The sequence below is a fragment of the Branchiostoma floridae genome, chromosome 5 (genome assembly GCF_000003815.2).
Source record: "Branchiostoma floridae strain S238N-H82 chromosome 5, Bfl_VNyyK, whole genome shotgun sequence".
Lineage (NCBI taxonomy): Eukaryota > Metazoa > Chordata > Leptocardii > Amphioxiformes > Branchiostomatidae > Branchiostoma > Branchiostoma floridae.
The window spans coordinates 26,286,524-26,310,465 of record NC_049983.1 but is presented as its reverse complement, the minus strand read 5'-3'; the positions used below and the strand labels follow the sequence as shown (position 1 = coordinate 26,310,465).

Below are 23,942 nucleotides of genomic sequence, written 5' to 3'. Positions count from 1 at the left end.
CGCGACCGAAGCTTTAGTCCCGGTTTCGCTAGCAGACACAAGCTGAGACGGCAAAGAGGCACAAATTTCTGCGCTTCCGCTAGAAAACATCTTCAAATTAATGTACAGCATGGCCTCCTTACTGAGGATAATGTAAGCTAATTCTATCATTTGTGTATAGAAGAAGCGATGACTGTTTGTCCCCGCTTATTCCACACGCTACAATAATGAACGTTCTCCCCGCTTGCGTTACGCACGCTTGGTACGTGCATCAACTTCAAGTGCCTCTAAGATATATTTCAGTGGCGTGAATACGAACGAAATTCTCTTCAAGTGAAGTGAAGTATGTGTTCTTTAGTCGTGCCGAGTTCCGTCAATGAATTATGTTTCCTTTATAAGATACGGGTCTATCAAATGTATATTATTCCCCTAGTCAACCATACCAGCTAGTAGGGACTAACTAAAATGACGTCACGGCATGTTCCTAATTAGTTCCAGCAAAGAGCTCAAAGTACACATTTTTATGTCGCTGTTTGAGGGACTTCCGGACGGACAATTGATTTGAAACTTGCATTGACTTTTTCAGAAAAGATCAAATTTTTACATTATTGGTAGAAAATGCTACAGACGATTTCATTTCAGTTACACTTTAAATGTGAGGGTAATTCTGACATTGTGGCTCTATGGTATTATGTAGGCTGGCTTTGTGACACACTTTCTTTTCTTTCACCATTTCTATTATGCCTGCGCATTCCATTAATAAGTCAAAAACCTCTGACAACAAAAGAATAAACATTCATTGATCTCTTGCTTTTTTGTGAGGAACGTTTTGTGTTACCTTGTCCGCGTGCAAAAGGTCATGGGAGGTTCATTATCATAGAAATATTCCCAAGCGATCGCACGAGCCTCGCTTATATTTGACAGGGACAGTTTTGGGGACGAAAGTACGCAAGACCCTCTGAAGATCTTAAAATTGGCCGACTTTCCATCGATCGCGAAGTACGTCCGATGATCGTACATAATGTGACAGGGATATAAGCGCTGGTCTTTTGTCCTTACAAAACTGTCTTCTGTTTGTTATCCTAGTAAACGTAAGTCTTGTTTTCGCTGCAAAAAAAGCGGGTCATGTCTCGTCAAATATTTGGAGCTTTATGCATCTTTGTTTACGGTTGGTTTTTCCTTTTATTCGCACAGTTTGTCCCTTCTTGCTTTTGCCTGTTTTTGATGGCTGGAAAACTGCCCATTGCCCCTGGATATAATATCTTGTTTTCGTCGTGCACAAAGAAGCAAGGCCATGCCTCATCAAATATTTAGAGGTTTTATGTATCTTTACATTATGGTTGATTGCTCCTTTTATTTACACAGCTTGCCACTCCTTACTTCTGCATGAAAAGTTACATTTTGAAAATAACTGTAGTAGCATAAGAATAAAAAGTTTTGGAAGAAAGTCAGAGCTAGAGAAACAAAACAATTTCCGTGTACATGACATGATAAAGTGCCGGTTGCACTCCGAGGCATTGCCGCCTATTTACGTCGTTGTGTATCTAATGTATTTTCTAGTCTACGGGGACATAACTGGGATGTGTGGTTGGAACTGGGATGGTGGTTGGAACTGGGAAGTGTGGTTGGAACTGGGATGAGTGGTTGGGACTGGGATGTGTGGTTGAAACTGGGATGTGTGGTTGGAACTGGCATGTGTGGTTGGAACTGGGGTGTGTGGTTGGAACTGGGATGTGTGGTTGGAACCGGGGATGTATTCAAAACACTTTAACAGCCTCTGTATTGCCGACGCGACATGAACCCCGCGTCCTTGGATGGGTGCGGCCACCTGTTGCCTAGCGCGGGATATTTTTAACATGTTTCCATGGTAATTACCATGGCAACACCGCGGCTACGCCCTGTCAATGTCCGTCCGCACGTTTCTGCAGGTGACGACGCGTCCTTCGCATCTTTGGTCTGTACAGAAAACAACGCGTCCTTGGGCGGATGTGGCGACCAGCTTGAGCTATTTTCGCCATGCTTCCATGGTAATTGCCATGGATACAAAGTGTTGATATAAACATTTCCAAGCAAAAAGTTCACGTTTCTAACATAGCCAGGCCCCGTTTCCAAATTTTCTGTTACGTTGAAGAAAGAAACTCATTGTCATCAAAACAGTCTGCTGTGTTTTTTTTCTCTATCTCCCAGTAACGCGTCCCATATCGACTCAATCATTGATCTGTTTGATCGCGTAGATCAACACTTGGACCATTTCTTGATGGAGCGTTGCATCACTATCTGGCTTAATTCTACTCTATAAGTTAGTATTATTCTTACATCTGTAATTTCTACATCTGAACTGCGTAACTTCTTCCTTTGTCCCTAGTTTTCTGCCGTTTAACCTCCCCACTTTCGGAGGCAACCAACTAGAGAAGGTTGGGGGTATATACATGGACAATGATAATTTCACACAGACATTACGGTGTCTCAGGTACAGGGAAGTACATGAGAGCTGTTCTTTGACTCCGGTTTCTACCTAGAATCATGGATGCATCTTGGCGAAGGGAGTCGCCATGTTTGGTTAACAGTTGGCACTGTAAGTTGTAAAAGACTACAGGTTACACCGTCACCGCCCGATGTAATTTTGCACCAGACGACGTCATGAGTACATGCAAATAACAAAAACTACAAAAAGGTACTACCTACCTACGACAATCAGCAGCCAACAGGCGATTCCAGCGGAGACCATTCGGCTCCTCGTGGCCCGGCGGTCCCGTCCGGCCATGGTTAGTCCGTCTCTGCAAGTGACGCCGAGATCGTCTGGTTTTCGGTCGGTACAGAAAAAACATCGTGTCCTTGGGCAGGTGTGGTCACCTGTTGCCTAGCGAGAGCTATTTTTAACATGTCCCCATGTTAATTACCATGGTAACACCGCGGCTACGCCCTGTTAATGTCCGTCCGGACGTTTCTGCAAGTGACGACGTGTCCTTCGCATCTTTGGTCTGTACAAAAAACAACGCGTCCTTGGATGGATGTAGTCACCAGCGCGGGCTGTATTTCGCTTAACTGTCATGGTACTAAGTGTTGATACAAACATTTCCAAGCGAAAAGGTCACGTTTCTAACATGCCGTGCCCCGTTTCAAAATGTCCTGTTACATTGAAAAAAAACTCACTGACCTCACATCATTTGGCAATGTTTTTCTCCATCTACTAACGCGTCCCCATATCTACTCCTTAAATGATCTGTAGATCTACACTTAGAGCATATCTTGATTAAGCCCCCTTTACAAATCAAGAATTTAGCTCGGCAAAGTTGTCAGCGAGCTCTAAATTACGAGGAAGTATGAGCCTGATGCCGACGAATAATCTCTGCCATTTGTTCGTAGGCATCAGGGTCACGCCTCCTCGTAATTTAGAGCTCGCTGTCAACTCGGCCGAGCTAAATTCTTGATTTGTAAAGCGGGCTTTAGGAAGATGTTTGTTAACGAAAATCCACTGGAATGGAGGATACTACAAAAGCACGGGTGCTGTATCTGAACGTTTGTCATATACAGAAGAAGGAGTACATGTCTGAACAGTGGAGACTTGCAGTCGCCCGCCTTGCGGCCGACCGATAGATAGATAGACATGTCTGAAACTGGATGTGGACCACAACAGTGGTGCTTACGTCGTATTTCGCCCATTTTCCCTTGCGCTGCTGACACTGACGTCCTGCGAACTTCCATTTCAAGAAAGACCAGATGTGAAGGTTATGTCATTGAATCAAAATTTTGAATTATTAGATTAGATCAAAAAGAGATTTTCAATGATGAAAAGATGTCCACTTATGATACTTACATAATCATTAGGTCACGTATCATGGATTAAACGTTTAACTCACAGTTAGGAGAACAAAATGTGTGTGTAGGGCGAGGGGGGGGTGGTATTGCCGCTTTTTCAGGTCCAATTGACGTGTTGTAATAAAACGCAGGTGTATTTTTCAGTCAGTCATTGTAACGCTTTTCTGGCAGCAATAATGTCCTGAGTTGTCTTATTTATGTTTCCAATGGGACCATCTGACATTTGTCTTCAGCTCATTTGCATATCAATTCATTCTTTGGGTAAAGAAAACCTGCTATGTTTATTGTCATTAGTACGAGTGCTACCATGCCAAAAGTCAAGTACCAGACAAGTGCACTGAGTATACCCAACGCCGGATGAGCCGGCAAAACGCCCTTCTGCTATGGAGAAGATAAAAAAAAAACTACCGTGTCCTTGGGAAGGCTTAGTTGGATGCAGCTCAGCACGAGCCATTTGTCACCATGTTTCCATGGTAATTTCTATGGTTACCCAGTGTTGATACAAACATGTCAAACAAAATGGAGAACATCATTCATCTGTTTTGAATATTTTCTTACATGGGTCAAAATTAAGCCTACTTTATAACATTTTATAACTCTTAACACTTCAATTCTATGCTTCTCAAATGTGTTCACGGGTAAATAGAGATTTTCAAAATTTATATTAACTTTCATACATCATTATCAGCTGGAATCCTCGTGGTGGAAAGAACGCTGTCAGTATACACTGAATAAAGAATTAACGTCTTAGTCTCTGTCCCCAATGGTGACTAAGTTTTCAGGCAGTGTGTTCAAAAGCCTTACTCTTGAGCAAGGCAAGTTCTAATAGATACGAAAATAGTCTAACTAATGAGATGAATGGCCCCACAAAGAGTGAATTATCATTTAATTACCAGTGGAAAATAGGCATGAAAAATTTAGCGTCGATATTGGGCCGCTTCCTACAAATTCGTTACATGTGTTATTCTCGCATCTTCTTCCGAAGATTATACTGTGTACCGCAAGTATACTACAAGGTCTTGACGGCCCCCTAGCCATGCCCCGAGACACTGCTACCAACGCTTTACTGATCTCCATACATTTTCCAAGGCACTAGCACGATCGGCGCAGAGGCAAGTGCCAGTGGTATATGTAGGTAGCCAAACTTCAAGAGGTAAGGAATAAGGGTGATGCAGTCCAATAATCGGCCAGCTTTTGTGATTTCGGTGCTTCGATAGACCGTCATCGCCATATTTTAGAATGCGTATTTGAAAAAAAAGGTGGTGATAATATCTTCCCTACCGTCACATCTTTGTTGGTACAGAAAGACAGTGTGTCCTTGATTTGGCCAAGGACGTTATTTCTGTATAACGTCCTTGGTTGGGAGCGTCCACCTGTTGCCTGACGCGGACAAAGCTTGCCACATAAAGCGCCATGAAATATTCATGCCCCAGCCCTCCAGCACTGTGTACTGTTCAAGGCCTCCGCATCACATTATAGCCTCCACCAGGCCTGCCTACGGGGGTGCGGGGATCGTAGCCTCCACCAGGCCTTCCTACGGGGGTGCGGGGATCGTAGCCTCCACCAGGCCTTCCTACGGGGGTGCGGGGATCGTAGCCTCCACCAGGCCTTCCTACGGGGGTGCGGGGATCGTAGCCTCCACCAGGCCTTCCTACGGGGGTGCGGGGATCGTAGCCTCCACCAGGCCTTCCTACGGGGGTGCGGGGATCGTAGCCTCCACCAGGCCTTCCTACGGGGGTGCGGGGATCGTAGCCTCCACCAGGCCTTCCTACGGGGTGCGGGGATCGTAGCCTCCACCAGGCCTTCCTACGAGGGTGCGGGGATCGTAGCCTCCAACAGGCCTTCCTACGGGGGGCGGGGGTCGTAGCCTCCACCAGGCCTTCCTACGGGGGTGCGGGGATCGTAGCCTCCACCAGGCCTTCCTACGGGGGTGCGGGGATCGTAGCCTCCACCAGGCCTTCCTACGAGGGTGCGGGGATCGTAGCCTCCACCAGGCCTTCCTACGGGGGTGCGGGGATCGTAGCCTCCACCAGGCCTTCCTACGAGGGTGCGGGGATCGTAGCCTCCACCAGGCCTTCCTACGGGGGGCGGGGGTCGTAGCCTCCACCAGGCCTTCCTACGAGGGTGCAGGGATCGTAGCCTCCACCAGGCCTTCCTACGGGGGTGCGGGGATCGTAGCCTCCACCAGGCCTTCCTACGAGGGTGCGGGGATCGTAGCCTCCACCAGGCCTTCCTACGAGGGTGAGGGGATTGTAGCCTCCACCAGGCCTTCCTATGGGGGTGCGGGGATCGTAGAATTCGCTCGATCGTGGAAATTGGCCAAGGGAGTCAGTCCACGCTCTGGTTCCTGGGTGATGTTTTCCCTCCTGCGCGGCCGGCCAATTTCTCTGGTAGCAAAGCTTCCCTGGAAAATTATTTCCCTATAAGCGCCAGCGTGCTCAGTCTGGTAGAGAGGCTAGCCCCATCACACAAACTGCGCACAACAACTTAAGCTTATCTACAAGCAGATACGTGAGAGAATTATGACGCTTATTCGTGTGTACTGAATGGGCAAGATAAATTGAAACGCAGGTACATAGAAATATATCTGTTACAGATGCACCTGTCTTTTAAAAATCAGAAACACTACAGATAATTTAATAACGTTATATTGAAGTAAGATGTGTACAAGTGTACATATGATGTTTCATGCTCATAAATGATATAATCATGATCATAAACGTCCAATTCAAGAACTTCGTTGACCATGTTTGATTAACGCATCTGGGCAAATTCAACCATGTATTGCGACAAATACGAAACATCAAATTAAAAAAAAATTGAAAGTAAAAGAAGGCTTAAATGGAAATAACTTTTGTGAATCTGAAAACAGAGTCTGCTTATACTCGGACAAACTGAAGATAACTTCAAGTGAGAAAATGAGGTTTTTTCTTCTTATGAAGCCCGTATAGACTTTTCACTTCGTCTTGTAACATATAAGGAAACCATCCTGACTTTTCCACTTCCTATATTATCCTACAAGATCCAAACTTTTTTCAGTTGTGGTACAGACAGTGACAGTTTTCCACACAAACAAATATTATATGTATAACTTTACATTCTCAATTCACCAAGATAGAACACAAGATAAACAATGCTTAAAACAAACTAGACTAATATCCAAACTCAATTGCCATGTCAATATGCTTATTGCGTGCATCTTTATGCATATTGTAAGCATCTTTCACACCAAATAGTACAGAAGGAATCCGGCTACAAAGGCAGTAAAACTAATAGGAACGAGTATTCTGGAGAAGAAATCAATCCTGTTGGCGACAGCTTCGTGAGAGGTTGCTTCTTCATTCCCTTCATCGTCCGCCCAAGCCGAAGGTCCCGGGATCGGCTCAACTCGGGTTGTATGGCGCTTAAAGACGGAGAGCTGTATTTGGGGGAAGGGAAGACACTCCGCCAAATTAACGAGGTAGTCATTAGATCAGAAAAGGCTGGCAATCAGCGATCCAGTGCAAAAAGAATTGGACAGCAAACGTGTATTGTGAGCCAAAAAAATGCTATGGAGGCTTTTAACGAGGCATGTTCTTCGTCAGACTCATTGTGGTACGCAGATATGTGTGCACGACTCGGTCGAGTAACATTCTGCAGACTCTCAGAGCTAACACCACTCAATTGACCAAAATGTCTGACCTACCACATCCTTAACCATGCCATTGTATAAACATTTTTTTTTAACTTGTCAAGTGGTGACCTGGTGTAAATGATTTTAGTTAACGATCATCATAATCAACTTAACGATGCAATTGTGTGAATAATTCTAATAGTTTTTAATCCCACAACTAGCCCGCCATATCAGCCTTAGGGCTGCCTACAGAGGCTTGTACATTTGAATTGTTTTTGAATAAACAAACCAGTCATCATCATCATCATCATCAAACGAAACCAAGAGCAGGAAGATTTTGATGATAACTCATACCAAGTTCACAATCGACATCAGAAACTCTCTGTGTGAAAATCAACTCTTGCACCAGTCTAGTGCGTTTAGTCAGACATGAACTCACCATGAACACATTTCCGCGGAGTGCTGAGTTGACGGCAACTGTCTCCAACAGAGCTAGTGCCACGGTGATGATACCTCCACACATCCACACATCTTCCGCCCTGACAGCGGTAATCTGCAAACAAACGTCTTGTAATGGTAGACTGACATAAATACCCTACACTCTTGTATAATTCATGTACAAATAGTGTCAGGACATCATTTCAAGACGCGTATACTATAGTGTGAGGTGATACTATAGTCTATACGACAATTACTTCATTCAAGGGATGGTTTGGTGGTACTGTAAACAGGGCTCGAAATACCACCTGCATATGCAGGTTACTGCAGGTAAAATTGGAGCTGTGCAGGTATTCCTGATGTCTAACTGCACCTAACCTGCGCTGGCCCATGCACTGAGTTTGGTACATTAATGTCCTGTCATGGTGCCTTAGCAAGTTTAGTATTATTCATACTTCCTAAATTCAAAGTGGTGCAAATGAATTTGTCTGGTGCAGGTAATCCTCAATGTTACCTGCACCAGTGCAGGTATGCAGAAAAAGTATTTCAAGCCCTGGTGAAGTAAAACTTTGGGGGAATGATTCCAACAGCGTTTACCCCGTGCTTCATACGATTGCCGGCCATCGCGATGAGGGCAAGTATGACCGTGACACACAGCTGAACTCTGGCCGTGACGTCACTCGGATGGAGCCAGAAGGAGATCCAGGAACAGCCCACGATGACAACACTAGGAACGAAGGTCCGGAACACGTGACTCCATCTCCGACGCGAGAAGCTCAACTGGACCTCAAGGGTGGACAGTCCTGTAATATGGTAAATAAGAATGTAGTAGAGTGAGTCTTTCGAAGATGATATATTCAATAGTTACCTTTGAGAGCAATTTTTAAGAAAGGGTTATTGAACTTGATCTGTATCTGTATCTGTATCTATATAGCCGGTATAACCGCCATTCGGCGTAACACACCAGCTTCGCAGGCACGCGGCGCGGCCGCAGCTGGTTATATTACACTGAACGATCCGTCACACCTAACTTTTGCACATCTATAACTGCAAGCGTTCTTTAAAACTATCCAGAGAAGATGCCCCTACTGTACTTGGTGATAACAAATTCCAATCTACGATAGTTCTGGGAAAATACGAATTTTTGAACACATCAATCCTAGCTTGGAAACTCTGGTACTTGAAGTCATGGCTGTTTCTTGTTCTTTTTTGAGCTGGTATTAGATACTTATCAGTCGGTACGTCCACCAGCTTATTGGTCATTTTGTACATCATGCAAAGTCTGGACATTTTCCTTCTGTCTTCAAGTGATGTCCACTGTAGTTCTGTTTTCATTTTGGTATGGTTTTTCATTTTGATATGTGATTGAAATGCTAGTTCCATGAACATGTTTTTACCAGTTAAAAGGAGTACGGGCTTTTGTAACTAGCCATTGACACTGTAGAGTCAAGATGCTCGAATGCAAAAGACAAGAACGAAGTCACCAAGTAGTCTAAATGTATCAAACAAATTTAAAGTTACATTCTTACCCGACGAGGTGTTGGCACATTGGTCAGTAGCGCTGACGTAGCTGCATGTTCCCACGAAGTGTTTACACCCGTAACATTCGTCACTTTCGTCAGCACAGCCTTTCATCAGCGGACAGTCGTTTGCAGGGAAGGTACAGCTGGCTTCGAACATCACACATCCTGTTTCTGCATGTTGAAGAGAAAGCCAATGAAACTTTACACATGTGCTTGTAAGTAAAGTTTGTACTTTTGTTTGAACCTTTGTTTATTCATGAAAGCTCAAATCGGCCTGCAGGCCGCTTTTCATTGAGATTATGAGGGAAGAGACAAGGGTCAGACAACGTATATGACAGATGTACAGTTGGCGTCATTAAAAGTCCTAATGATTCTTAGAAGTCTATATACACAATTTTACAAACATGGTATAAAATACATAACAGCGAGAGACAAGATGTATAGAATTATGACAATCCATGGCAAACTCGTTGTGACACTATACATGGCATATGATATTACTGTACGTCGATGTAGGTTAGACATCCAGGTAATAATATATGGCCAAAAGTAGTTACTTAAGGAACTGGATATGGTTTTGGAAACGGTCAGACTTTTTCACTGCTATCCAGCAGTTTTCGTCAGAGATCTTATTGGAAAGAGTTTATTCTATTCACAGCCAGGATATATAAACCCTCTCCAAGAAGATCTCCTTAGTGTCACTGACAAAAACCACTGGATAGCAGTCGAAACGCTTAACCGTTTCCAAAACCATATCCAGTTGCTTTAGTAACTACTTTTAGGCGGATAATACAGTAACTGTACATGACCTGTGTGCTGATTGAGTGGAGTAACTCTTGAGACCAGCTTCAGTCCTGTCATTTCGAACTGTGACGTCACTTCGGTCATGTCCACCTCGATGGGCTGCGCTTCGTAAGACTCCGATGGCTGGCGGAAGGGGAAGACAACTCCGCCGTCTAGATGGCAGAAAGTGAGACAACATTACGAAAGGCAATATTTTTCTCATATTTCTTGCTTACAGCTCCTTCGAACACATGGCAGACATTCACAATATCTATTATTTTTAAAGAAAATTTCATATGCAGCGTGATTTTGGAGAAAAGAGAACTGTATGATGTTTAATCTTTATAGAAGTGGTAGTAGCCAGGTGTAGGACAAAATCAGTCACATGTTGTTCTTTTTTATACCCCCACCTCAAAAGCTGATCTAATTCATTTCTAAAGAAGGCCCACAGCTGATGTAGTTTCAAGTCAGAAGGACACGGAAGAAATTAAATCACTTACATCCATTGAGCACAATGCTGCATTTGTAGTCATCAAAGGGGTATTTTTCTAGATCTGTTGGACAAATCAGCTCTAGCTTTCTCCTGAAATAAAACAAATCACACTCAATGATGTCCATGCTGTCCTCAGACATTTTTTTTAAAGTATTTAAACATTGATCTTAAATAAATATCAACCTGAGGCCACAGCAAGTAAATTTTATTGATGACATCCTATGCAGAGTGCAAAAATAATGAGATAGTGCGAAAAAAACAAGATGGCTACAAAAACAATATGGCTAAATTTTGAAAACAGACACCATAAAAAATAATAAACGTCGTAACAAAGTTGTGACAAAGCGTGGCATCACAACTTACAAGGCATCAATTTCTGTATGAAAGATCGTAGTGAACTAGTGCAGTGAAAGTAATACTAGAGTGGTACACTGGTATCACTTGCCAAGCTGGCAACTACATTTATGGCTTCCGTATTGGTGGCACTTTTACTATGCAACTATGCAACAAGCTTTACTTTTGCAACTATGGCTACCTCCCTAGTGTCACTTCTACAAGTACAATTATTAAGCTTCAACACAACATGTTTGCCCAGTTTGGTCTATTTGACCATCCACGAAGAGGCGAAAAAAATCTTCTTTTTTTCAGAGATCAGAGGAAAATGAATGAGCGCGCGGATGTCATCCATAAAATTTACTTTCTCTAGCCTTAGAACTACTGAAACGATAAATCGCCACATTTTGGCCAGTGACTTCTTACGTGAGTTTATAGAACGTGACTCCTTGTCGCTGCAGCCACATATTTATTTTGTTGTTGTTGCCTTTCCCGTCACCATCGATGTGCGCCGCCCTCCTTACGGTAGATCCGAAGGCGAGTGGAGGCACCCACAGGAGGGCACTGGAGACCGGGGTCACGTGATCTGTCAGCTCTGCGAGTCGATCATCAACCCAAGCCATGGAGTATTCAATTGCCACAGTCATATTCTGGAGGGGGTCACACAAATAACATGTAAATATGCTGTAAATGCATTTAAGTTCATGGGGATTTAATTTCGCGGTAGCGAGAAAAAGGACTTTGGGCGGCACCATGCACTGTAGTCTCTAACTGCCATGGAAAATGTTCGCGGTGGTTTTAAGTTCGCGATAGCACCATGCCCTGTAGTCTTTAACTGCCATGGAAAAATGTTCGCGTTTTTTAACTCGCGGTGAAGCGGCCAACATGAAACCACCGCGAAAGGTTCTGCCTTTACAGTACTCAGTGCTCTGTATGCCACGATTGTGCCTTGAAGGTAATGTTTTCGGGAGCGTGTGAGTGTCGGCGATACAAAGATGTGTTGTCTTGATATTTGGTATGTGGTCGAGTATTGCTGAGACGTCGAAATGATTTTGACAAATACTAACTTAATGGCACGTTTATTGTCCACATCAGGACGAAATTAAATCATTAAGTAGGGAAATTTGTATATCGATAATAGACAGGAACTCTATGCTTACAATATCTGTACATTGGTTCCAGGCATCAAACAAAAATATTTAATGAGGAAATGCTGCAAAAGCTTCGTGAAGAGGGCTATTTGCAAAATGTGTGACTTTCTTCGCAAATCATCGACCAGCATTGTAATGAGACAAAAGTACTTGGCGAAAACATAAGGTTGTGGACCATTACAAATATTTTAGCATTCCTGTTAAAGAAATAAATTTAAAGTCCATAAGAAATAAGTCCGTAAGCTGACCGAGTTTGCTTCAGAAAGCGGACCGACTCCAAGAACAGCCACAGTGTAAATCACTTCGATGTTGCCATCTGTTATAGAATAAAATAAAATGATACAAATGTACATATGTGTCATGACATTCGTTTTGATTACCTTATAGAACCTCCACCCTACATGCGCCCTACATGTTTGTCTGTTGCCGAGACCAAGGAACAAGAACAACGAGCACAAGCAATCAAATTGCTGTCCCAAGATCCCAGAGAGAAACCTTCAGAAAAACCATCGCCTACCATCTGGAACAGTATATCACCATACGTACGCACAGTCAAAACTCTGGCTTCTTTAAATAGACTCTTAAAGTAACGAGAACGACCTAATGAACGGACTCAAATCAGGTAGCATCGCCCACTTTTATGTATTTTGTACCATGTACCAAGGTTGAAGAAGCCATAGCTGAAGATATAGTGAAATTGTCATGAAAACATTCTATTGATAAGGAGTACCATCCACTGTTCTTACAAATTAACGGAATAGAACACAATAAAATATAGAGAAACGTAAAAAAAAATAAGTCAGTGTCCAGCACCTCTCGTTTGCGGCCGGGTTTCCCTCTTATAATCCTCTGGAACGGCCTCTCCTGTTCTCCACCTTTCCCAGTCCGCCATGGTGGCGCTGTCATTTGTGTTGAATAGCTCCAGGCTCTCATGAACACCCTGCAATACCTGGTACACCAGGCTAGGGGGCGCAGTTGTTACTGTAAGGGCCAGATTCATTTTGCGCTTGTTAGTCGTTGGAAACTTAGTTGGGAAGAGTTCATGAAAATGTTGTTGCTTGTGGAATAGATAAAATAGATTTAGAGGAAATTTATATTCCTGCTGCCGAATCCTTTCAGAACATATCTGTAAATCTGAATAAATTAATAAATAATTAAAGGAATCTTGCCAAATACCAATATTACATCATGGCGTTTCTACAGGGAAGGCAGACATCATTTTCAGTTTCGCGGATAGACTTTATCTCAGGTTTAAAACAGACAAGAAAAAATAGCAGCAACTAGAATTAGGCGATCTCATATCTCTATGACACATTTTGACAAAGGAGAATATGACGAAACGCATTATTTGTCTAACAATTGGATACTATTATGTAAAACATGCGAAATCTTAAGTGTAGATTTGTGTAGAACATTACGCAATACCCGAACACCCAGTTCCATTGACAAGTCCATCTCCCGTGAACCATGGACTGCAGGTACAAGTCGCATCTAGAGCAGGGGCAGGGTTATCCGTACAGGTGGCCTGGGCGTCACACGGATTATTATCACAGGCATCAATATCTGTGGATAGAAGCAAGGAAGTGGTGTTAGAGATGTATCTGAATGAACGTTTTTGAGAATGCGACTACCTAAGATTTTGCATACACATATTGTACCTCAACGTTGATTTTAGGTGACTTTTCGAATGTAATACCTAAACACCCAGTTCCACTAGCGAGTCCATCTCCTGTATATCCAGTGCTGCAGGTGCAAGTCGCATCTAGAGCAGGGGCAGGGTTATCCGTACAGGTGGCCTGGGCGTCACACGGATTATCATCACAGGCATCTATATCTGTGGATAGAAGCAAGGAAGTGGTGTTAGAGATGTATCTGAATGAACGTTTTTGAGAATGCGACTACCTAAGATTTTGCATACACATATTGTACCTCAACGTTGATTTTAGGTGACTTTTCGAATGTAATACCTAAACACCCAGTTCCACTAGCGAGTCCATCTCCTGTATATCCAGTGCTGCAGGTACAAGTCGCATCTAGAGCAGGGGCAGGGTTATCCGAACAGGTGGCCTGGGCGTGGCAAGGGTTATTATCACAGGCGTCTATGTCTGTGGATAGAAGCAAGACAATGGCAATGGGCAATAGAAAAGGTATTTACATGTACTGGGTTATTTAAAAGACGTGACCCAACATTTTGCATTCACATATTGTGTGATAAACTTGGTATTCTGGACATCATCTCAGTGCTGCAGTCCCGCCGTCTTAGATGGTTTGGGCACGTTGAAAGATCTAGTGACTGCATCAATAAGATCACCAAACTGAAAGTATCTGGCAACAGAGGTCGTGGTAGACCTAGGAAAACCTGGAGGGACTGTGTCAGCAGGGACTTGAAGGAGTGCGGTCTGACAGGGGTCGACCCACTGGACAGAGCCAAATGGAAGCGGAGTGTGAAGACTGGCCGACTGCTGCCTACCCCTGCGTCAGGGAACCCAGCAGCAGTATAATCTAACCATGGATAGTGAGTGAGTGAGTGAGTGTCTCAACGTTGATACATGACTTTTGGAATGTAATACCTAAACACCCAGTTCCATTGACCAGTCCATCTCCTGCATATCCAGTGTTGCAGGTACAAGTCGCATCTAGAGCAGGGGCAGGGTTATCCGTACAGCTGGCCTGGGCGTCACACGGATTATTATCACAGGCGTCTATATCTGTGGATAAAGGCAAAGCAATGTGTGTTAGACAGGTACATGTACATGTACTAGGTTTTTAAAGACGTGAATGCCCAACATTTTGCATTCACATATTGTGCCTCGACGTTGATTTTACGCGGCTCTTGGAATGAAATACCTGAACATCTAGCGACTCCATCCCCTGCATATCCGGTGTTGCAGGTACAAGTCGCATTAAGGGCAGGGGCAGGGTTATCTGTACAGGTGGCCTGGGCGTGGCAAGGGTTAGCCGAGCAGGCATCTGTGTCTGTCGATAAAAGCAAGGAAATGGTTGTTAGACAGGTTCTGTAAATGCAGAAATGTTTGCGGTTTTCGCGGTGGACACTTTACTGAGAAATTAAACAAACCGTGAACATTTTTTCATGGCAGTAAGAGACTTAAGTACATGGTGCTACCGCGAAATTAAAACCGCCACGAATATATCCCTTTCCCACTACCACGAAATAAAATCCCTGCGAATCTAAATGCATCTACAGTATCCAAATGAACGTTTTATAGAATCTGGATACCCAGGATTTTGCATACACATATTGTGCCTTAACGCTAATTTTACTCTTGTCACGCGGCTTTTGGAAGAATGTAATACCTGTACATCCAGTTCCATTAACGAGTCCGTCTCCAGTAAACCCAGTGTTGCAGGTACAGGTCGCATTAAGGGCAGGAGGGTGATTGTCCGTACAGGTGGCCTGGGCGTGACATGGATTAGCCGAGCAGACGTTTATGTCTGTGTATAGCAATATAAAATACCAGTTTTGAGCACGCACGAACAATGTAGTAAAGAAAAAAGACAATGATAGAGGTTCTTTCTTGTCTTTCTCAAGATAGGCACAATGATCACCAAAGCTAGCTTTAAAGTGCATGATAATGTCGGAGAAGTAATATTTTACCTAAACACCCAGTTCCATTGACTAGTCCATCTCCTGTATACCCAGTATTGCAGGTACAGGTCGCATTAAGGGCAGGAGGAGGATTATCTGTACAGCTGGCCTTGGCATGGCATGGATTAGTATCACAGGCATCTATGTATGTGGATAAAAGCAAGGAAATTGTTAAACAGGTATCTAAATGAACGTTTTTTAGAATGCGAATACCCAAGATTTTGCATACACATATTGTGCCTCAACCTTAATTTTACTCATCGATACGCGGCTTTTGGTAGAATGTAATACCTGAACATCCAGTTCCACTGATGAGACCATCTCCAGTATATCCAGTGTTGCAGGTACAAGTCGCATCTAGGGCAGGGGCAGGGTTATCCGTACAGGTGGCCTGGGCGTGGCAAGGATTATTATCACAGGCGTCTATGTCTGTGGATAGAAGCAAGGAAATTGTTGTTAAAGATGTATCTAAATGAACGTTTGTTTTTAGAATGCGACTACCAAACATTTTGCATACACATATTGTGCCTCAACGTTGATTTTACGTGACTTTTGGAATGTATCACTGGATGTTCAGGTATTTACCTGAACATCCAGTTCCACTAGCAAGTCCATCTCCTGTATATCCGGCGTTGCAGGTACAAGTCGCATCTAGAGCAGGGGCGGGGCTATCCGTACAGATGGCCTGGGCGTGGCATGGATTATTATTACAGGCGTCTATATCTGTAGATAAACGCAAGGCAATGGTTGATAAATTACAAAGGTATTTACATGTACTAGGTTTTTAAAAGACGTGAATACTCAACATTTTGCATTCACATATTGTGCCTCAACGTGGATTTTACGTGACTTTTGGAATGTAATACCTAAACACCCAGTTCCATTGACTAGTCCATCTCCTGTATATCCAGTGTTGCAGGTACAAGTCGCATCTAGAGAAGGGGCAGGGTTATCCGTACAGGTGGCCTGGGCGTGGCAAGGGTTATTATTACAGGCGTCTATGTCTGTGGATGAAATGGAAGGCAATGGGTGTTAGGTATCTAAATGAATGTTTATAGAAAGCGGATACCGAATATTTTGCACACAAATATTGTGCCTTAACGTTAATTTTATTCTTGCCACGCGACTTTTGAAATAATTTAATACCTAAACATCCAGTTCCACTAGCAAGTCCATCTCCTGTATACCCAGTGTTGCAGGTACAAGTCGCATCTACAGCAGGGGCAGGGTTATCCGTACAGCTGGCCTGGGCGTGGCAAGGGTTAGCCGAGCAAGCATCTGTGTCTGTGGATACAAGCAATGGGGATGGTTTTAGAGAGGTTCTGTAAATGCAGCAATGTTCGCGGTTTTCGCGGCGGACATTTTACCGAGAAATTTAACCCTCCGCGAACATTTCTCCATGGCAGTAAGAGACTTAAGTACATGGTGCTACCGCGGAATTAAAACCGCCACGAATATATCCCTTTCCCGCTACCGCGAAATCAAATCCCCGCGAATCTAAATGCATTTACAGTATCGAAATGAATTTTTTATAGAATCTGGATACCAAGGATTTTGCTAATTTTACTCTTGTCACGCGGCTTTTGGAAGAATGCAATACCTAAACATCCAGTTCCATTAGCGAGTCCGTCTCCAGTAAACCCTGTGTTGCAGGTACAAGTCGCATCTAGAGCAGGGGCAGGGTTATCCGTACAGGTGGCCTGGGCGTGGCATAGATTATTATCACAGGCGTCTATGTCTGTGGATGAAATGGAAGGCAATGGGTGTTAGGTATCTAAATGGACGTTTATAGAATGCGAATACCTAAGATTTCGCATACACATATTGTGCCTTAATGTTGATTTTATTCTTGTCACGTGGTTTTTGAAATAATTTAATACCTGTACATCCAGTTCCACTAGCGAGTCCATCTCCTGTATATCCAGTGCTGCAGGTACAAGTCGCATCTAGGGCAGGGGCGGGGTTATCCGTACAGCTGGCCTGGGTGTCACATGGATTAGCTAGGCAGGCGTCTATGTCTGAAAGAGCCAAAAGTATTAGATACTAGTAACAATAGTCGGCTCTCCCATGGGTTGGACCATACCTCGGTATGTGCTTAGTGATATTAACTTGTTTTAATCTGTTGATAAACTTGAAGCATGATAATCTCCAGCCATCTTTATAATTTTGATGAACTGGTTGTGAAACGAGGAAGTCATGTCCATATCTTACGCTTGTAATTAACTAACTTGCAAACAGCCTCCCACCTTCACAGCCATGAAGATCCGCCATTAGAAAATAGCCCTGCGTGCAGTTGCAGTGATATCCTCCCCCCTGGAGGCTGGTGCAGTTTTGAGCACACCCGCCATTTTCATTCGCACACCCGTCTGTAAGAAATACAGAGCACAGCCAAGGCTCAGATTAACGTTTGGAACATCATCAGTTAAAAGAAATACGGCTGACACGAAGAGGCAAGAGACTTGGTTTGGGTTGACCATATTTCCGTTGTTAAATGACAGTAACAACATTTATTGTGATACCCTATTGTGATTTGCTTTGATGGTGCAGTCATTGGTCAAATTCAAGGTGTTTTTCAAGAAAGTGTGTCTTAGAATCAATAGTACTAATACTCGTTCCATGAAGTGAACCAGATAGATACGAGGGTGAAATTAATTGAAATTTGGCATACATCCTTTTGATATTAAAATATCTAAATTTTTCGTTCACCACGTCGTTTCTTTTGTTTGATGGAAAAGTAGTCTACAAAAACTTTTAATCAGCAAATCACGTATTCAGCTAAAAATTCAACTGCTCTATATCACAACTTTCACCAATCTGGTAACTATGAATGAGGAACCATTAGGAGTTAAGAAATGAAAATTAGAATGTAATGTATAGATACATTTGCTATCCTACATATACATGTGCAATAGCAACTTCCAAGTAATTGTTAGTTTGTCGAGATCTAGAGGAACTGATTATCAAACCTCCAATGGTGAAATCATCCTGAAATCAACTCATAAATAATGAAAAAGAAATTAAGATATTTCAACCTCAAGAGGATATATGTCTGTAACTTTGTGCGAACTTAACACATTCAGCTAAAAATGAGCCAGTTATAAAACCACTTGCCATACGTTTTGATCCACTATCGTACAATGCACACGAGTATAATTTTCCTGAATACACAAATAAATGGCTTAAGTGGCCTATATGAGTGTTGGATAACGTCTTGAAAATGGACCCATATACCAACCTACTATACCGGTACACACGGTATACACAATCCTCTCAGCTGAACTTGTGCCCGCGTGAATCGCTGTTGTGTTGGACAGAGCAGAGCTATCGTATAGCGTACGTTGGCAGGAGGGGACGGAGCAGGCATCAAAGCCGAAGAACCTCGCACCAGTGTACAAAGGTTCAAAAGCCTGCCTCACCACCGCCTCTACCCCAGCGGCCGGAGGGCACCCGAGCACGTTGTTGATGTAGGGGTCGGAGCTGTACTCATCGGCGCACCTGGAAACACGACAGAGGTTTTCTTAGAATATGTTAACAACTGCTAACTCCATGTCTGACCAGATCAGTAGACAGGTACAATAGCAGTACGCGATTCCAGTGGTAACGTTACGTGTCACGGATCGTACCGGATGTGTTCAGGTGTGGTACCCCAGCCCCCCTCCACTGCGTAGTCCTCCCCACAGCCGGTCGCGTTGAGCCCGAACTCTGCGCACAGGTTTTGGTAGTCCCTGCACCAGCTTTCAGAGGCGGACAGGCCGTCGTCTGGTATCCGAGCCTCGATGACGAAGAAGTCGACTCCTTGATACTGCTGGTTTGCAGTGCGGAGGACCTCGAAAGTGTGGATCTCTGTTGAGATTATGACACCAATAAAAGCGACGCAGCGCAAAGATATACATAATGAAGTGTAGTTTATGCAAATTTGGACTTAATTTGCATACTTAATGAGAGAAATCTATAATTACAGTGTTGTCTATTGTAGAACTCAAATGCATGTAGCTTATGGAGTTTGTGGCAGGTGGAAGATTAGCAAATACAAATAAGTGCCTAATTTGCAAAATGAATATGAAAGTGTACTAATCCATCTAAATACATGTAGTTAATGATTGGATTGCCAACATTGTGACCTGTTAGCTAAAGGTGTTCATTACCACGCATACATTATGCAAATGTGAATTTCATTTGCATATTAATCAGAATATTTCATGGAGGTACGAGGTCTCCGAACTCTTGTTCGGGTGGGTAGTGCAAGCGGATGGTGGGGCTGGGTGGTGTTACTGAGTGGCGAGGGTAAATGGTCTAGTCGTTGGAATGGTGTAAGTTGATAGTGTGGGTGGGTGCTGTTGGTGGATCGTTCGGGTGTTTGGTCAAGTCGTTGGAGTGGTTAGGTGATGTTGGTGAGTGATGCTGATCGATCTTTTTTATATTGAACCGCTTATAGACTAACGTTAGAGAATTAAGATACTCACCATCTCTGCCTCTGCACACGGTGTAAACGATCGTGCTGCCGCTTCCGTCGAAGGTAAAGTCTGGGGGTACAGTACTGCTCCTACTATCGTATATCTCACGGTTGCAGTGGTTAAAATGGCAGCTAGAGAAGCCGAAACTGCTGGTACGTGTGACCGAGACAGAGAAAGCCGAGCTCGCCAGACTAGCGATGTGGCCGTACGGGTTACAGCCGAGCGAGTTGTCGATGTAGGGGTCGGAGTTATACTCAGCCAAGCACCTGATGGACAAACACACAAACGGTTGTTCTTAACTGCCTACAACATGTTGATCTTCCCCATTCTCAAAACAAGTAGTTCGAGAACCTTTGGTTGTGCTGTTCACATGCACTGGAGACGTAGAAATTATGTCTGGAAACATGGTCCTCACGAGACGTGGCAATGAGGATCTGAAATCTCTAGAGGGCTTTCTAAGGGTACCCATGCATAACCTTCATGTCTTATAGAGAATCTCAGTAAAAATCTTGCCATGGAGGTGGTTTCGATTTCAGCACAGCTTTAACAGTGTATCGGATACCACAGTGTTAGAAGTTTTATTTCATCACCACATCACCCTAATCCGGGGCAGCCCGATGACATTTATGACTTATACGGGCCACGATTTCTAAAAGAATCTACAGCCCAGTTCTAGATTACAATACATGCTTTACTAGTAGCGTGCATGTTTCAGATCCTACCGCGCATATCTATCGTAGAAATATTGCCCTGTCTCGAGTGCATGGTCCTCCCCACAGCCCGTGGGTCTGAGTCCGTACTCTGCGCACAGGTACATGTAGTCCGTGCACCAGGTGATGTACTTAGACAGGCCGTCAGCCGGTAGTCGCGCCTCGATGGCGAGAAAGTTGATTCTTTTATACTCATGGTTCTGAGTCCTCAGGACTTCAAAGGCGGTGGGTCCAGCTGAGAGAAGGGAATTTGCGGTAGTGTTCAAATCCCAAACAGGTTCTAATAGTGCACTGATTCATTTACTCGACGCCGGTGAAAATGAGTACATAACTTTGTTAATGGGCGTCCTTTTGGACGAATTCCATAGTAAAACTTGTCCTTTGTTTTGGCTCTCACTGAATTTAAAACAGGTGGTTTAACATGTAGCAAAGCATAACTTTGACGGACATGAAGGCAGGTAACAATGGTGAGAAAACATCTTAGCATATTATTGTTTTATAAGAGACATAAGCATTGTCTTTTACGAAAATAGTGGCCCGCTGCTAATGTTCGGCAACAAAAATTTTAACAAAGAATATTTATTAGGTCTCCCACCTTCACAACTTCGACCATCTGCCTGCAACACGAAGCCGGGTTGACAGATACACGTGCTCTGACCGTCCCAGAAATGCTGGCAGCCGCCATTACCTGTTGGAAGAACAAACCACAGTTAACGGTAACGGGTAACGGTTACAGCTGGACGGAAATGGCACAACGATCAAGTGGGATTTGGTGTCAGTGGGAGAAAATTTGCAGGTTCTTCTATTGATTGTGTGGCGGCAAAAGCGTGCATTTTGGGGTTGAAAGGCATCTCAAGCCCCTCTTACACACATAGCCGAAGTTAGCTCCCGATTATGGTTAGGAGTGATTCATGAGCTGTTGTCGGCTGGCGTTCGGCTGAGTCGGTCGCTGTTTGCCTGCCGCCCTGGGCCATCCAAACGTTTCGGGACACAGTCGGGAGTAAGTCATTTACTGATCGGGAGATGGTTAGGACGTGTTCAGGACATGTAACACCGTAATAGGAAGAGATTAATGAACAAAATATAATGTGGTCCATTTGCACCACGTTCAGTCATGTTAGTCTGAAAAAAAAATATTGTGGTGTTTGAAGGTTAAGAAACGTGTTCTACAGAGTGAGAAGACGACCCGGATACTCACTGTGAGGCGTTGAGCCTTTACACACGGTGTACACAGTCTGGTCTTCCTCCCCAGGCCAGGCGCGACTTGTGGAGTAGAGACTGTAGATACTGTTCGATATGTTTTGTCGGCAGTATCTATCAGAGTCGGCACAGCTATTAAAGCCGAAACTCCGACTCCAAGAGTTTGGGGCTGAGAAAGCCAGCTTCGCAATCTCCCCAACACCTCCTGCCGGGTTGCAGCCAAGAACGTCGTTGATGTAGGGGTCGGAGTTGTATTCAGTCACGCACCTGGAGGCACAAGAATGATTGTACTGAAGATTTGGTTACTCCTATGAAATAGGTTGTCGTTTTTTCTAAATATGACAAAGGCAGTTCAATGTAATTTATGACCGCAGGTTCAATTATATTCATGGCTGATGGATGACTCTGCCTTCATAACAAATCAAAAGACATTTCACAAGACTGGTCGTAGGACATATCGCAGCAAAAATCATGAAACCGATCCCAGGACAGATTGGTCAGATCGCAGGACAGATCGATCAGATTGCAGGAATGACCACAGGGCTAATTGCAGGACAGATCGCAAGACAGACTGCAGGACAAATAAAGACAAGTGGTAAGGCAGATCGAAGGACAGATCAAAGGACAAATCGCAAGAAAGATGGCAGAGCAAATTGCGGGACAGATCGGAAGATTAGTAGCAAGACAGATCGCAGGATAGATCAAACGAAAATCACAAGACAGATCGTATTACAGATTGCGCGAAAGATCAAATAAAAGACAGACATACGAACATCATGCAATATGGCTTCTATCGGTCATTGATTCTACCTTGCATTGTTTGGCCGTGGAGAGGTGATTGTGTATTGCTCCCCACAGCCGGTAGGTTGCTGTCCGAACCTTTCACAAAGGTTCTGGTAGTCCCGGCACCAGTTCTCTGAGGCCGACCAACCGTCAGCGGGCAGCCGCGCATGGATGGCGAAGAAGTCCACCCCTTTATACTGCTGGTTTGTAGTTCGCACGACTTGGAAAGCGTGAGGTCCAGCTGGGAACAAGGATAACTATGATTAGACTTCTGATATGATAAAGGCAATAATTGTAAGAACGAAAGCAAAGACATGCCCGCAAAATGCAGACTGTTAAAATTAGAAAACACCTGCTTCTGGAGCTAACGTTACCTTAGATTAATTGTTCTACAAATTTTAATTTCGAGGTTCTAGAAATGATTACTACCTTCGTCCTCGCTAACAATTACATAATACGAAGAAGTAATGAAATAGTCACACTCGCTGTGATGTGGGACTACGAAATAATAACCTGACTGGGGATTGAGGTGAAGAAATTTGTACTAGCGCGTCCATATGAAGTGTAGAATTGTAACATTACTACCTTAATCAAAAGGTAACTGGCCACAGATTTTAAAAGAACTCGTTATGGTCGTAAAAAGAAATGATACAGTAAAAGCAAATGCCTCTCAGGATTTTGAGAACTGATTTATACATTATAACAAATCACACTCACACGCCATTTGGAAGTGACAAACCTCTACTGCAACACCCAAGTTTTCTCCGTTATTTACAGGTGCAAATCACTGCAAATAGCTGCGTCCGCTTCCATATTTTTCTGCCTATGACGTCATGTAAAAACGCTCTTTTCGTAACTAGGTAACAAACGAAAAAGAAAACTTACCGGCTGCTGTTGGAGCTGAAATTCCTGGAAGAAGAGGTTAAAAAGTTGTCAGTTTTTTTTCACTTTTACATTTTTTTGTCCATCTTTGAACGTTATTCTATAGTTCAATGAAACAGAAGTGTAGCCGCTATTTTGGATGATAGAGAATATAAGATTTATATCTTTACAGAT

General features: G+C 43.6%; 1 protein-coding gene across 1 annotated transcript in view; it reads right to left on the bottom strand.

Annotated features, from left to right (window-relative positions):
• Positions 1-7,021: 7,021 nt before the first annotated feature.
• The window catches only part of LOC118416382, an 18,356-nt gene continuing 1,435 nt past the window's right edge, over positions 7,022-23,942 (bottom strand). Inside the window, exons 2-28 of the mRNA XM_035821478.1 lie at positions 23,772-23,795; positions 22,983-23,127; positions 22,102-22,370; positions 21,499-21,591; positions 20,916-21,138; positions 20,203-20,459; positions 19,363-19,582; positions 18,975-19,234; positions 17,340-17,477; positions 16,886-17,023; positions 16,382-16,462; positions 15,749-15,880; positions 15,448-15,585; positions 14,980-15,108; positions 14,703-14,840; positions 14,100-14,237; positions 13,829-13,966; positions 13,558-13,695; positions 12,946-13,113; positions 12,381-12,448; positions 11,408-11,631; positions 10,656-10,738; positions 10,182-10,328; positions 9,379-9,543; positions 8,447-8,652; positions 7,851-7,964; positions 7,022-7,216 (exon numbers count right to left, since the gene is read on the bottom strand). Of these exons, the coding sequence (XP_035677371.1) occupies positions 7,022-7,216; positions 7,851-7,964; positions 8,447-8,652; positions 9,379-9,543; positions 10,182-10,328; positions 10,656-10,738; positions 11,408-11,631; positions 12,381-12,448; positions 12,946-13,113; positions 13,558-13,695; positions 13,829-13,966; positions 14,100-14,237; positions 14,703-14,840; positions 14,980-15,108; positions 15,448-15,585; positions 15,749-15,880; positions 16,382-16,462; positions 16,886-17,023; positions 17,340-17,477; positions 18,975-19,234; positions 19,363-19,582; positions 20,203-20,459; positions 20,916-21,138; positions 21,499-21,591; positions 22,102-22,370; positions 22,983-23,127; positions 23,772-23,795 (4,169 nt within the window). The remainder of the gene's footprint in view (positions 7,217-7,850; positions 7,965-8,446; positions 8,653-9,378; positions 9,544-10,181; positions 10,329-10,655; positions 10,739-11,407; positions 11,632-12,380; positions 12,449-12,945; positions 13,114-13,557; positions 13,696-13,828; positions 13,967-14,099; positions 14,238-14,702; positions 14,841-14,979; positions 15,109-15,447; positions 15,586-15,748; positions 15,881-16,381; positions 16,463-16,885; positions 17,024-17,339; positions 17,478-18,974; positions 19,235-19,362; positions 19,583-20,202; positions 20,460-20,915; positions 21,139-21,498; positions 21,592-22,101; positions 22,371-22,982; positions 23,128-23,771; positions 23,796-23,942) is intronic.